The following is a 14276-nucleotide window of genomic DNA, read 5'->3' on the forward strand; positions in this document are numbered from 1 at the left end:
AACATATGGCGACTTGTTCCGTAGAAATGGTAATGTATTTGCATTTCCTGCCAAACACCGCTGCCTTGCGGTTAGGCTTTTGAGCCAAAGGCTTTGGTTGAGGACCCTAATCGTCCTCCAGTCTAGGTGTGGGCGCCCTGGCAGTATCCCAGCCCACGTACAACCATGAACCCACGTCGTACGGCAGTGAAGCATCAGTGTTGAACACTGGTGTCATGCTGTCGATGATGGTGATGATGATTCTCCGAAGATCGAGTAACTCTATCAAACTGGATCGGTCTAGCATACGCAATATGCACTCCACAAACTTGCCTTTACCAAGATCTTCTACCAGCTGAGCCATCATTCTCCCCTTGTGTGACTTCCAGTTCCAGTCAACGGACGAATACGATGACCAAAATTATGGTTCGATCTGTTAGCACATCAAAAAAGTAGCGAATAATCTGGAAACAGAGTAGAAGCATGGTTCGAGGGAACAAATAGTTTTTTTTCCGCAACCCCTGCCACTTCCTAGGACAATCCATTGGACTTTGCTAGACAGGCAATTTGTACATATCCTCCAAGTTCACGTCGTCTGAGTTTGTTCCTCTGTAAATTGTTCATGCTAAGGTACGAGCCCACCTATTTGAGGGCGTAATTCTCCTGTGGAGAGCGCATCCGACAAGTTTATGCCGGGCCTCAATTTAGTGTGAAGTGAAGCTTCCGACTGTGTTCTCCAGTCGGAAATGAACTGCTGCGCCGTACAGAACTGTCGTTCAGTAATATTGATCCATATCTACACGACTCGAGTTTGACATCGATAGACATGTCCATCCAGATTTCGATTGCTACTGGGATATTCCAAGATGCTTAGTTGACCGTCTTGATGATTTTGTCGAAGCATCTCAGGAAACGCAACCGGACGTCTCAGAATGTAAACAGTGCAGAAACAGTGAGTCACTATACGATTATGACCAGGTGAAGCGAAAAAAGACAAGTGTCACTTAGCTAGACAAAGACAAGTCAGATGACACGTCTTTCGTACCATTTTCATGATTGGGAAGTTCATTACAAGGCGAATCGGATTCATTCATTTAGAGAAGTTTCTCAAAAGAATGGAATGCATACTGACAGAAAACATTGCTCTGATGAAGGCTTGGTATGCTGCTCAAGGTTGAAGCTGAAAATTGTCGATTGGCATCACCGAGAAGATTATCCCCTAACTAGGTCAAATGGTCTGCTTCCCGTCAACTGAAGGTTGCACAAGGCCTGGGATACTGTCAGGTTGCCCAAGCCTAGACAAGAGAAGTCGAGAGGCAGAGGTCGGGTTTGAACTATAGACCTTCCGGTCAGTAAATTCGCTCTCTAACCACTTGGTCCAGCAAGCACTTGCGGCTACGCTGCGATCGGTAAATGGTTCGCAGTTATCAGAGTATGAGTGGGTTGGTTCGTCAGGACTTTCTATGGTAGAAATGGTGGACTAACAAGAAGAACCACTTGGTCAGCAAGCACTTGCGGCTACGCTGCGATCGGTACATGGTTCGCAGTTATCAGAGTATGAGTGGGTTGGTTCGTCATGACTTTCTATGGTAGAAATGGTGGACTAACAAGAAGAACATTGCATAGCTAACATGAAACAGTAAATGAGACACTAGTTCACTCACATTCACTTGCGGTGTTGGCGGGATGCCTGACGAGCTAGAATACAAGGGACGCTCATCAGCACGTGTCAGCTCAACCATTGACAATCGAGATCCGGGAGCATCGATAATAGATTTTATCCGGCCCTTGGATGATGGTATGCGAACCGCTGGCACTTTCGTTCGCGGAACTCCATTATTATCAGGTTGGCGCAGTTCCACCACCGAGTTCCAGTCATGTGGTGTACTGGAGATGATACAGCTCTCTGTAATCGGCAGAGGTGTTGATGACAGATGCGAGAAGTCACCGGAGGACCGAGCTGTCAGTGAAATCGCTGCATGTACGACAGTGTTGACGATATCCACCTTTCCAGTTGATGGGCTATCCACCTCCCCATTGGCGGGCGTGAGATATTGGAGTGAACCAGTAGCAGGATGCATCATTGGCAAGTGTCGAGTAGGACCTTCTACCTGCGCTCGAAGACTGTGTGATGTGACCAAACGGCTAATTTTCTTGGGTCCAGGTACAGTCATCGGTAAACGAGGAGATTCGTGAGCTGGTGATGTTGCAACGGTTGCTGGTGGCTAAGTCAGAGAAATAGAGAAGTTGTGTGAAAATAGTGCGTGGCAGAACAAACAAACCGACATAGATAGAGGAGCAATAGCTGAAATAATTTGAATGCAACATATAAAACACAACACATATATTGAATTTGATAACAATATGTACACAAGCAACGTGCTAGCCAGTGGATAAATCAAGCACTGTTCCCGTTTGTGTAGCGTGAGAAAATTTCCATCGGGATTTTCACAAACGAACAACCTGCCTAAGCCATGCTCGGTCAAATGAGTTCATCCACCTATAAAGTAACTTCATGAATGGAAACTGAGAATACCATTACCACCTATACATTTAAAAAAATGATGAGAAAGCAGAGTAAACCTGTGACACAAATGGAAGTAGATATGCTCAGAAGAGGAGCTGTACGTTATTGTTAATAAATACTGTAAGCAGGAGATACAATCGCGGTAATGAAAGCGCAAGAATTAGTACTCACGGCCTACCAAGAGGGCAACCGAGCAATCGGCTGAACACTCTTACACGCGAAGTACAGTAAGTACCTCAGTCTTTTGACCGTATCAACCGTTTGTAAGACTCTAACCATGCCTCCCAAGCTGTGTTTAACCCTGCACTCCTGCTCAGGAATTTCCGCTTCTGGACTTCTATGACTTCAAGCTCTTGAAACCTTTAGCTTCCCATACGTTAATTTTACGTATCCACAGTAAAGGACATGCTCTGTTGCCTGTGTAATACACCCGGGGGTGACTGACTAATCTTATATTTCACGCAACTTGGGTAGAAATTAGCACCTCGAAGTACGTAAAGCAATCAACGCCGTTGAAGGAGGGTAGAGGAGCGTTCCTAATGAGAATGGTGAAAATCCCTAGCGATGAAAGGTGGCGCGGCTAACGGCACCCGATTCTACGATTGAGTTGCTCACACGCTTCCTTAGGTTTTTATCAAGATGTTTATGCTGCGCTCCGGATGGTACAAGATTTGTAACATTTCGGTGGTAGCAAACCTGGTTAAACAAAAACTGGAACAGTTCAGAGCGAACAGCACTATTCTGGTCGGGCACACCTAGGTCACGGTGGTACATATTTTTTCAGATCAGGTATAGACCGTGATAAGCGCACACAACTTGCGCAAGCTCTGGGTAAAGACCTAAAACCAACGATATCTGAGATGTAATAAATCAGCTAAAACAGAGGGAGGCAATTGACTACCTAGGTTTGTTTACTCAACCGGTGAAACATACCAGACAGCTAGTAAGAGCACGTGTACACTGTTCATCGAAAGTTCCGGCCCAACAAAATGATGAAGTGTTGCCAAGGTAATTGAAGTGGTGGTTTCCAAGATCGGATCACCAAAGAGTACACATCCCAACCAGGCAAACGGTTTTCGCAGGGCACGTGTAACGTTCGAAGGGATTGCTGCACCATGGTTTTACTCATTCAGCCGACCAAAAAACCACTAAGTTCCGCCCAAAAGTCGCTATTAAATGGCAAACCGTTCTACGATGACTACCAATCGGCACCACCAGACAGCTCAAAAGCAGTTTCTTTGAGTGTCAAGCAAACTGCGGGATTTTAAACTAATTCGAAACTCGGGTTCTGCTTCGGACAGTGCTAGAAGAGGGGGTCACTGAGTCATCATCTTCCTCAAGTGGACTTTGTGCGGTCAAGATTGCATGGTTGTCGAGAGCGAAAAGTCTCAGGGGTAGTTGAACGTAGACTGTCGTTTTTTCAAGTGCTGCAGTTTCCGAATATCGAACGATGACTTTTTCCACTTACCCGAAAGAAATACTTCGAAGTGTACCGTCTTTAGATACCAACACACGTGTGAATATCCAGAGTTCAGACGAAGCTGTCCACTTGGTTTGGAAATACACAGTAGTGGACGTGTCTTGACAATATGTACTTATCAAGGTTTCTTCAACAACTTCATACTTTCCACATCTGAAGCGACACCTGCCAGCTTAGCAATGGCGTGCGAAAGGCCAGTAGTCGACAGAGATCAACGCCACCGTTAACTGGGGTTGGGAAGGTTCCGTCATATCCCATCATTCCTAATTGAATAACTACGTATAATAAGACTAAGCCATTGTCTTTTTGCGTCTTTGGTATATGGCAAAGCTGGTTTGGGCTCATGGAAGTCGCAAGACCTTTCGACTCGCCTACTGTGTGTGGATTACGAGGGAGAACTGATGATAGCCGCGAGCTGAGATGGAAGTAACGTAAGTGGCAGGGAATAGCTGTCGACTTCTTCGTCTAATCAGGTTGTATAGCAGTAGGACACCATGTGTTGGCACGACTATATGTGCGATTCATGAGTTATCTGTCACAAACACTGACCGACGCAAGTGGCTGTTTAGTTGACAGCGAGCTTTGTCAAATCGGCAACGGTCTGATGTTGTGTCCTGTTCCTTTTTCATAGGCCCGGCAAGCAAACGGGACGCACGTAAAGCAATGACACATCAATAGAGAATTTCCAAAGCCGACCGACCTACATTTCCCACAAATCAACGACGTTTGTATGCAACGATGAGCATTCGAATAAATCACACCAACACCTCACGTTATTCTATGTTGGAAGCCACCTCAAACAAGCCTGATCTTCGGTGGTGCCAAAGGTACTGGTGATCTTCATGAATGACACGAGCTCTTCAGCTACTATCCACAGAAACGATAACGAGGATTACTACGGCCCTGTACTGAGAACAGCAAACTTACTCGTCGTGGAAGGAGCTACACTGACTGAGCCTGCATACTGCGATAACCACGGGGAACCTTGCTTATAATAGCCCAAATATTGTTACTTGTTTCGACGTCGGAGTTAGGTAAGTTTATATGAACAGATGAACTGTTGGGACCAGATCTCAGAAAAGCACTATGTATGAGTGGCGGGCCTGTTGTAAATTTAACATCGTACAGGTTAGGTCATTGATTTCCTTCGGCTGTTTCATCAACGCTTACTTGAAGCAAGCTCACAAGAAGTTGGCCCACTGAATTTTAGCGGTCTATTTCTCAAGCAGCGGACGGAAACATACGAATGTAGCCCAGGATAAAAAGCAACACTTGGTGGATTTGGCTAAACAAAATGGAGGAAGTTTGCAGATGGGAGCGCGGGGCGTCCGTTAACGACCAACTCAACAAGTCCAAAGATCTAAAAATAAAATGAACGAGCATACCTGCCGCAGAGCAACATCTGGAAAACCCGATGAATATCGAATAGTTCTGGTCTAAAAGATCCCGAAGGGCTGAGCAGGGCAAAGTGAACTACCCAGAAGCATACTAAAAGAAGGAAATGTAAACCGACAATGCACGCCAAAACCTATATTGATTTGGACGATTTTTGAGCAGGTCCGACGAAGAGCAACCAATCTTGTTCCCCCACTTACCGTTCGTGGAACCTGGTGGGCAGTGTGCGAAAACCAGGATACTGACCGTCTGAGACTGCACATAAAATAAAAAGTCGCTCAGCTGTAGCACGGCTTCGGTGCCTAGCTCCCGTGCCCATCCGAAGTAAGCACGCGGGCTGGGATACTGCCAAGTTACCCATGCCTACGCAAATTCATGTCAATGTTATTCAACGCAGACGATTTGTGCGCAATGTGAATATAGCTATCCGAAACGCTGGTGGTCGTATAAAGATAAGACTAAACTTTTATCGCCAAGAGTCAGATATTGACGTAGGAATTCGGATTACAACATGCTCTGGAATAAGTGAACGACTAAGAAAACTCGGCGCACTTACAGAGACCACCGATTTATTGATACCCTCCTCCGACTGCAAATCATTCACACCCACAATCTCCGACATGCATACGGTAGCCACCGATGTTGACATCTCACAACGCGGCTGCTCCAAAGACTGATCGAGCAATGATGAAGACAACTGCTGCTGAATTTCAGACTCCCCGGACTGTGTAGTATTCAACTCCTCTCGTACGAACTGAGTCGTTGGCAATAGGATAACAGTGGGAGAAGTGTCGATTGGAGACACATTTTCCAGCAGAACATCCCCGGAGTATTCCATAGGCTGGATAGAGGAAGGGAGTGCACGTGTATGGGACTGATTACGCAGGGCACATCAAAACATTAGAGAGAACTACGGGTATATAACACATCGCCGAACATAACGGCGATGCATGGCGGGTTCCAATGACGTCGACTGAATGAGTGACACAGAACGTTGTGGCCAAACCAAAAAATGACACCGCTGAAGTAGACAGAGCACTATCGTAATGTTCAACAATGTAGTTCATGCGGGACCGAGGTTTAACCACTCACATGCGAGAGCCAAGCAAGTGGTTAGGGGCTAATACAGAAATGCATACCCAGAAACATTTTACACAGAGATAAAAACAGCGGGTCGAACAAGATGACCTGCAAATGTTTGATCTATTTTTCTCGGAAACAACTACAGAACATATTAGATCAGCAAGGGGGAATCAGCTCACAGATTCTGAACGACTTCTTGTGACCTGAGTGCAAAACAAAAAGATTGATATGCTACAGTGAAAAGTGCCGCTGAAGAGTTCTTCATACACACATCTTATTGGAACGTGCTAGTCCAATGCGTTCCCCTGCTCAAAACAATCTGAAAAACAATCATTCGCTTTAGAAAAAAACGTCCAAAATCCGTTTAACATGGAATAGCTGAAGACTCTGGCAGTGTCTTTCGTATCTACGAAGTGTCCAGGAAGCATGTTAGAACTACCCACAATCTGATAGCCGTCACAGCCAAACTATCTGCAACTTTTCTGCTATACCGCTGGAGAGGATCGAGCGTTCACAATTACAGCAAACGAGAGTAGACTCCACCTGCGGGTCGTAAGCCTGACCGTATACTTGTCACACTCCGTTTCAGACCACCACTTTTAGCTTCAGCAACCAATCGCGATCCATTTCATGAACTTTTGGATGAAACCTGACGCGAGCACGATGAACTCTGTGATCCATCCGGAAAGCTGCTGGTTCACAGTAAGGTCTTTTATTCAAGAGTGAAGACCTGCATCCGGTTACATGGTGGGGGACGAAGCCATCCAGTCTGAATTTCGGAGTGTGGCAAGGATAGCTACGTTGTTCAAATTCGTGACGAACTGGACTATGGAACATGAGCCACAAAATTAACCGGAGGTGCGACGCAACCTAAACGCACGTCCCAGAAACCTGGCCAAGGCTGGTGACGCTATCTTTTTGAGCTCGATAGAGCTTAATGGTTAAGGCGCTAACTTAAAGACCGGAAGATTCGCAGTTCGAAACCACCCCCCGAATCCCGGCCTCTGTTGTCAAGGTGTGACAGCATCTCAGTCCTCTACTTCCTTTAGTTGGCATGGCGGCTAGGCACCTGAAGGATTATCTTATTTCTTTTTTTCCGAGCAATAACTCTTGACTGTATCGACAAATATCTGACGAATGTTGGACACACAGTGGTACACACAGTGCACAGATTAAACAGTTCTTCAGAGCCCTAGCAGAAACAGTCATAATCGTTATATGTCCCCAAATACTATGGATCGGGAATTCCATTAACTGCTCAAAAGAAAGAGGAAATGAGCAGTGTGACTGCCGGCATCGAAGAACGTTTATGAAGAAGCTAACAAACCACCCCGCCCCCAGCACAAAACCCCAAAAATACGACGAGACCGCCGGGTCCTGTCTGACGTGACCGAGAAACCTAGTCTCCCAGAGTTGATGATACTCGCGGACTCGAAATTGTTACAGTTTGGTTGTTGGTCTGTTCACCGGATTGAAAACGTTTCATCACCAACCGAGGTGACATCGTCGGTGCAGGGTTGAGTGGGGATTGGAGGAGTGCAGGGATTGCTACAGTGTTGCACGGTTACGTCGCATGGGGCCATTAAAACTCCGACCCACCGGACTTGTTTAGTGTGATCGTCGGTGAGGGTTGAGTGGGGATTGGAGGAGTGCAGGGATTGCTACAGTGTTGCACGGTTACGTCGCATGGGGCCATTAAAACTCCGACCCACCGGACTTGTTTAGTGTGACTGCTGACTGGTGCTGAATTGATGGAGTCGAACTAGAGATCGCGCTAGATATGAATACAGGAAGCTGGTGCTCATTCAGAGCCAATCGACAAAAAACGTTGATCAAAATATGAGGAGATTAGTTAATTGTCTTTCAGCACTTACAAAAGTTCTTCCAAAAATCGTTTGAAAAACAGGTTTGTGAGCAGGATGCATCACACCATCTAGAGAGAGGGTCAAATTGGATCAAAACAGCCTACAAACGGTTGAACTGTTTGTTAACGCCATCATGACCAAAAACGCACGTCACACAAGCGCGTAAAGTGGAAATGAGGTGGGAATGCGAGATGACCAAACGCCCTCTATTTTCCAAACAACTAACTGAAATGTAGTAAAAAAATGAAACTGATATCAAACAGGAGAAACTTAGCACTTACCACCAGTAGAGGTTGTCGAGGCTGTTCGACTTTGTCCATCACCGGCGGCCCATCGTCCATTGTAGGCCTAGTTGGCGATAAGCACAAAGGAGAAGCGGGTGTCTCGAGACTTTTAGTATCCTGCTTAATATCCGGTGGCGAGATGTGTGGGGTGGATGGAAGTGAAGACGCATTGTATTCCTGTTCCACTCCCTTATGATGATGATTGTTTGTTATCTTCCGATGTAGTTCCGATTCCCCATTCAATGACAGTTTTGTTGTCTGGATTGCGGTTAACGCAGCAAGTGTAGAGGGCGGGACAGTGGACCTGGAGAATGAAATTGCGTAACAACGAAATGGATTGCACAACTTGAAAAGGAGGATGATGTTTCAGCAAAAGTCACCGAGCAGTGAAGGTTGCAAGCACACTGTTCTGCTCAAGAGTGAACACGCAACCAGGCAATTCGTCAGTGTGAATGGACAAAAGTTCAAAGATATGAAAAAAAGTTTGGTCAAAACCGGAGTACCGACCACTACTGCTTTAGGTTTTAGCGACAATCCTTTCTCTATCGCGAAAACAATGAAATTGTGTGTGATATCACATCGAAAATAAATATGAGCTTTATCGTCACTAACGACAAACTATGCAACTTTTGGGCGAATTTTTCAAAATTACACAGGAAGACAGCTGTATGAAGCAGTTGTCGCTGAACTCCGAGAAAAACTCAAGTGACCCGCAACAAGTAAATAATGAAGTATAAAACTCTCACTTGATGTAATCGGAGTAATGTAATTGTAAAGTCAATTATTTTGATACTGTATAGAAAAATCTAAACTAACTATGATCTCCATCTCATTTCGAAGGTCTGAATTATGATGTCCGGTGTGTGGACCTGAAAATACTATCGTGAAAACGGCAAAGTTGCCTCATGTTGATCTTCTTTCCAGAGGATCTGCTTGGATTGAACTGCGTGACCACATTCATTAAATACCAAGTTAAGACATCAGAAAAGTCATTTCTTTGAGATGAAACATCTCACTGAATCCTAAGCTGTTTGAACCTTGCAGCCTCACATTGGTTATGATCGAGAGAACCACCATCTTGCTCTGCTATCTGGCTAAGTTGAATACCAGTTCCGAGAAACTCAGATCATATAGTAATAGAGCGTTTAACTTTTTGCCAGAATCCCAACGGTACTTCCCTATTTTCGAGTAAGATTAAAGGACCTAAGCCCCTCATGCAAGGAGTAAGATAATGAAAAACAAACAGTTCCATCGTATGATTGCTAATTCGACAACGCGTCAAGTAAAAGGATAGATGCGCTTGGAAATGATTGTGGACGTCAACAAACAACACAACAAGTACGATTACAATACAACTTACCAGCGGGGCAGATCACAATAAGAACTTAAGACGCTTCGACTAAACAAGTGACGCTATTCTGGCAGACGGACGATGGAGAACGTTGCTCGAAAAAAGCGTGTACTGCTACGGACGGCTTACTGACTAGTGATGATGACTGATCAAGTTGGGTGGTGAGTGCACATATCGAGACACATCTACATCATGTGCGGAATAAAGTATAACGCATGTTGCGTGGATTTATCATTTGTTATTGTTGGGTGGCGGTGATTGTGATATTACCATCACAATAATAACGACGGTAGTTATGAAGATAACGGCGACCGTGGTGTTGGTCACGGTCACGATGACGATGACGACGATAGTGTTAGTCCGGGCATGACTGCCCGGAAAACTGTGACTACCATGTTTTATCACTCAAACGAAATGTTTTAACCACCACACAGCAACGTGAGCGAAACAGCAAAGAAACAAGTTCACTGGGGTGCGTGAAATTACAGGGAGGTGATAACGGTCTAATCTGTAAGAGTGGGAAAGCATAATACTAAATAACTCTCGGTATATTAGATGTATCACTTCCAACCACAGCTAATTCTCCAAGGATTGGACAGCTACCGAGATGACCCGTGACTAGAAGAATGACAAGCGCAAAATAATCCCTTCGTTAACGTAGCTCAAAGAAGTCTTTTATGTGTCTGGTGATACAGAAGCGAGGACCCCTGAAATATATGGTGGGAGTTGCACTCAGCCCCAGAGCTGAACGTGCTTTGCCAGATTGGATCCCAGTGAACAGTGGCCTTTACACCGTCCCATTATTCAGTTCAATCAAGCTGAACGCCTGTCGGCATAAGAAGCGGTACCTGTGTGTAATGTCGGCTTATATCCCAACGGACTGCAGTTGACTCTGAGAAGGATACCTTCTATCGAGAGTTATCCGGGCTCATTCGTCAAGCAAAAAGCACTGATATTGTGATACCTGCGGGTGATATGAATGCACAAGTCAGTCATCTGAGCTACTTGGGATCACATTGGGAGGTCGATTTGGGGTCGGTGCTGGCCGTACAGAAAACGGACGAAGAGTGCTCCAATTGTGTGCTGCTCATGAACTTTTTCTGGCCAGTACAAACTTCCAGCATAAACGTTTGTATTGCGTAAACTGGTGGCCACCAACTACGAATCGATTGTGGACCCCGTTGGATCACGTGGATATCGGCCACCGGTGGAGAGCTACAAATCAAGACTGCCGTTCCTCCTGGGGCATACCATTTGATTCCGATCACGCCATTGTGCGTACACTCTTAACGGTTCGTTGTCCCTGAGGTGTGTGAGTGCTGTTTGCCGACTTCACGATTCGACCGCAAAACCACTAGATTTCACCAAGATCGCTATCAACGAATGATGCCAGAAAATCCAACAAGTACGACGGTGCGCGCAGGTCCCTCAAACGCCAAGCAGTGAAGAGCCTTTGGAAAGACCGAGAGCTATGGTGGACATCGAAAGATCGAGAGAGGTAGAAGGCATTCGCTACCAGAAACAGCTATCCCTTACACCAACTGATACGATCGACTGCCCTAGGAGAGCAGCGGTCATTAAAACGATAAGCGAAAAAGATGGATCAATAATTCTCTTGCAAAGACATTGACTGGAAATATGGACCGAAGACTTCGAACAACAGTTTAGCTAGCTTCCCGCAGCCCAAGCGAATGTGCGTACGGGCGAATGGAATGTAAGCCTTAGTCGCTCGTCGGAAGAAATAAAGTACGAAATATCCGTACAGAAACGTTAAGAGGCACCGGGACTGGAAGCTCTACATCCAGTCCTTTTCAAAGAAGATGAAGAATTCCTGGTGACACATCTAACAATGCATACTGGTGCGATATGGAGCGAAGGTGCCCGCAGAATAGGGGATGTCGGAAGTAATTCCCATCTTCAAAAAGGGTACGCGGAGGCTGTGTGAAAACCACCGTGGTATCAGCCTGGTAGCTGTAGTATCAAAAGCTCCCTCTGGTCTTATCATTCGACGGTTGGCTGAACACAGAGAGAGGCAGATCCGCGAAAACCAAGTTGGGTTCCGTCCTGCACCGATCAAGTCTTAAACCTCCGACAGACTTTGGAACAGGGCATTGCTTCCTGTAACAGACATGTGCTGCGTTCCCTGAGCTGAAAGCTGCTTTGACTCTGTAGACCGTCAGATATTATGGCAGTGTCTATGGAGAAAAGGTGTCTCTAGAAATTGTTGATCCTCCTTAAGGCGCCTTACGTCAACTCCCGCGGACCTGTGAAGGTCTACGAGAAGGTCATCACATCAAGTGGCGTCAGACAAGGCTGTCCTCTTTCACCTCTCATCTTGAAATTCGTCATCCATTCGATTATGAAAGACTCACTATCAGCCTCAGATGCCTGTGGGGTTGAGGTGCTCCCGGGGCGTCCGCTCATAAATATGCTATCAACGAATGATGCCAGAAAATCCAACAAGTACGACGGTGCGCGCAGGTCCCTCAAACGCCAAGCAGTGAAGAGCCTTTGGAAAGACCGAGAGCTATGGTGGACATCGAAAGATCGAGAGAGGTAGAAGGCATTCGCTACCAGAAACAGCTATCCCTTACACCAACTGATACGATCGACTGCCCTAGGAGAGCAGCGGTCATTAAAACGATAAGCGAAAAAGATGGATCAATAATTCTCTTGCAAAGACATTGACTGGAAATATGGACCGAAGACTTCGAACAACAGTTTAGCTAGCTTCCCGCAGCCCAAGCGAATGTGCGTACGGGCGAATGGAATGTAAGCCTTAGTCGCTCGTCGGAAGAAATAAAGTACGAAATATCCGTACAGAAACGTTAAGAGGCACCGGGACTGGAAGCTCTACATCCAGTCCTTTTCAAAGAAGATGAAGAATTCCTGGTGACACATCTAACAATGCATACTGGTGCGATATGGAGCGAAGGTGCCCGCAGAATAGGGGATGTCGGAAGTAATTCCCATCTTCAAAAAGGGTACGCGGAGGCTGTGTGAAAACCACCGTGGTATCAGCCTGGTAGCTGTAGTATCAAAAGCTCCCTCTGGTCTTATCATTCGACGGTTGGCTGAACACAGAGAGAGGCAGATCCGCGAAAACCAAGCTGGGTTCCGTCCTGCACCGATCAAGTCTTAAACCTCCGACAGACTTTGGAACAGGGACATTGCTTCCTGTAACAGACATGTGCTGCGTTCCCTGAGCTGAAAGCTGCTTTGACTCTGTAGACCGTCAGATATTATGGCAGTGTCTATGGAGAAAAGGTGTCTCTAGAAATTGTTGATCCTCCTTAAGGCGCCTTACGTCAACTCCCGCGGACCTGTGAAGGTCTACGAGAAGTTCATCACATCAAGTGGCGTCAGACAAGGCTGTCCTCTTTCACCTCTCATCTTGAAATTCGTCATCCATTCGATTATGAAAGACTCACTATCAGCCTCAGATGCCTGTGGGGTTGAGGTGCTCCCGGGGCGTCCGCTCATAAATATCGATGGACGAAATTGTGACAGCTACATCACTGTACCACAAGTACGCGGTTCTTACAGCTGATAATGATGGCGATGGTGTTTAGCACTGCATTCGTAGATTCTACTAAAATTTTGTTCCGGCTTCACTGTCCGTGACCATACTGCAATTCATTTGCTCGACTTTCAAGACTCTATGCCACTAAATCTCAAGTACTGCTCTGAACAAGCGTATAACCAAGGGTTGTCATAGAGCAAACGGGTAGGCCGGGTCGTTCTGTCTTGGAGTACGAGTAGAATAACATCTATTCGGGGAAAGAGCGCTAAGTAAATGAGCTGTGTTCAATCACTAATAGAAAACTCAGGAAACCGACGCAGGTATTGGACTTCCGCTTCACTCTCACCATGGCTGCCAGGAAGTACAACAGTGTGTGCTTGGCGAACCGGTGTGAGCGACTGTGTGCCACATAGAGTAAAAGTCTACCTAGGTGCGTTGTGCAGTAAACCTTGTCCAATAACTTGCTGCAGTTAGTTATCCGCAGATAGACCGTTAAGGTCGGCTTACATCAGGTCTTGCGCATGACCTGGGATGAAATCATTGAAGAAAAAAATCAATTGCTACAGAATTATGAACAAGGTATACGACCAACCACACCACCGGAAGAATTCTCTGGCTCGCAACACGTCTTTCGGCGGATAGCTACCATGACACTCGAGGAATGAAGATTGATATATTGCCAGGTTGCGCAATCCTAGACAGGGGCAATTGAGATGCTGAGGTGGGATCCAAACAACGAACTTTCCGGTCAGTAAGTTTAGGTGTTAAGTAATGAGTTATCTAGTGCAT

At 46.0% G+C, this 14276-nt stretch overlaps 1 protein-coding gene across 1 annotated transcript in view; it reads right to left on the bottom strand.

Annotated features, from left to right (window-relative positions):
- T265_11458 (hypothetical protein) overlaps positions 1–14276 on the bottom strand; it is a gene marked incomplete at both ends in the record, with an annotated part of 75417 nt that overhangs the window by 21769 nt on the left and 39372 nt on the right. The window contains 4 exons of the mRNA XM_009178115.1: positions 1644–2204; positions 5938–6222; positions 8611–8917; positions 10970–11179. Coding sequence (XP_009176379.1) covers positions 1644–2204; positions 5938–6222; positions 8611–8917; positions 10970–11179 — 1363 coding nt within the window. The remainder of the gene's footprint in view (positions 1–1643; positions 2205–5937; positions 6223–8610; positions 8918–10969; positions 11180–14276) is intronic.

Source organism: Opisthorchis viverrini (assembly GCF_000715545.1).
Source record: "Opisthorchis viverrini unplaced genomic scaffold opera_v5_498, whole genome shotgun sequence".
Taxonomy (NCBI): Eukaryota; Metazoa; Platyhelminthes; class Trematoda; order Opisthorchiida; family Opisthorchiidae; genus Opisthorchis; species Opisthorchis viverrini.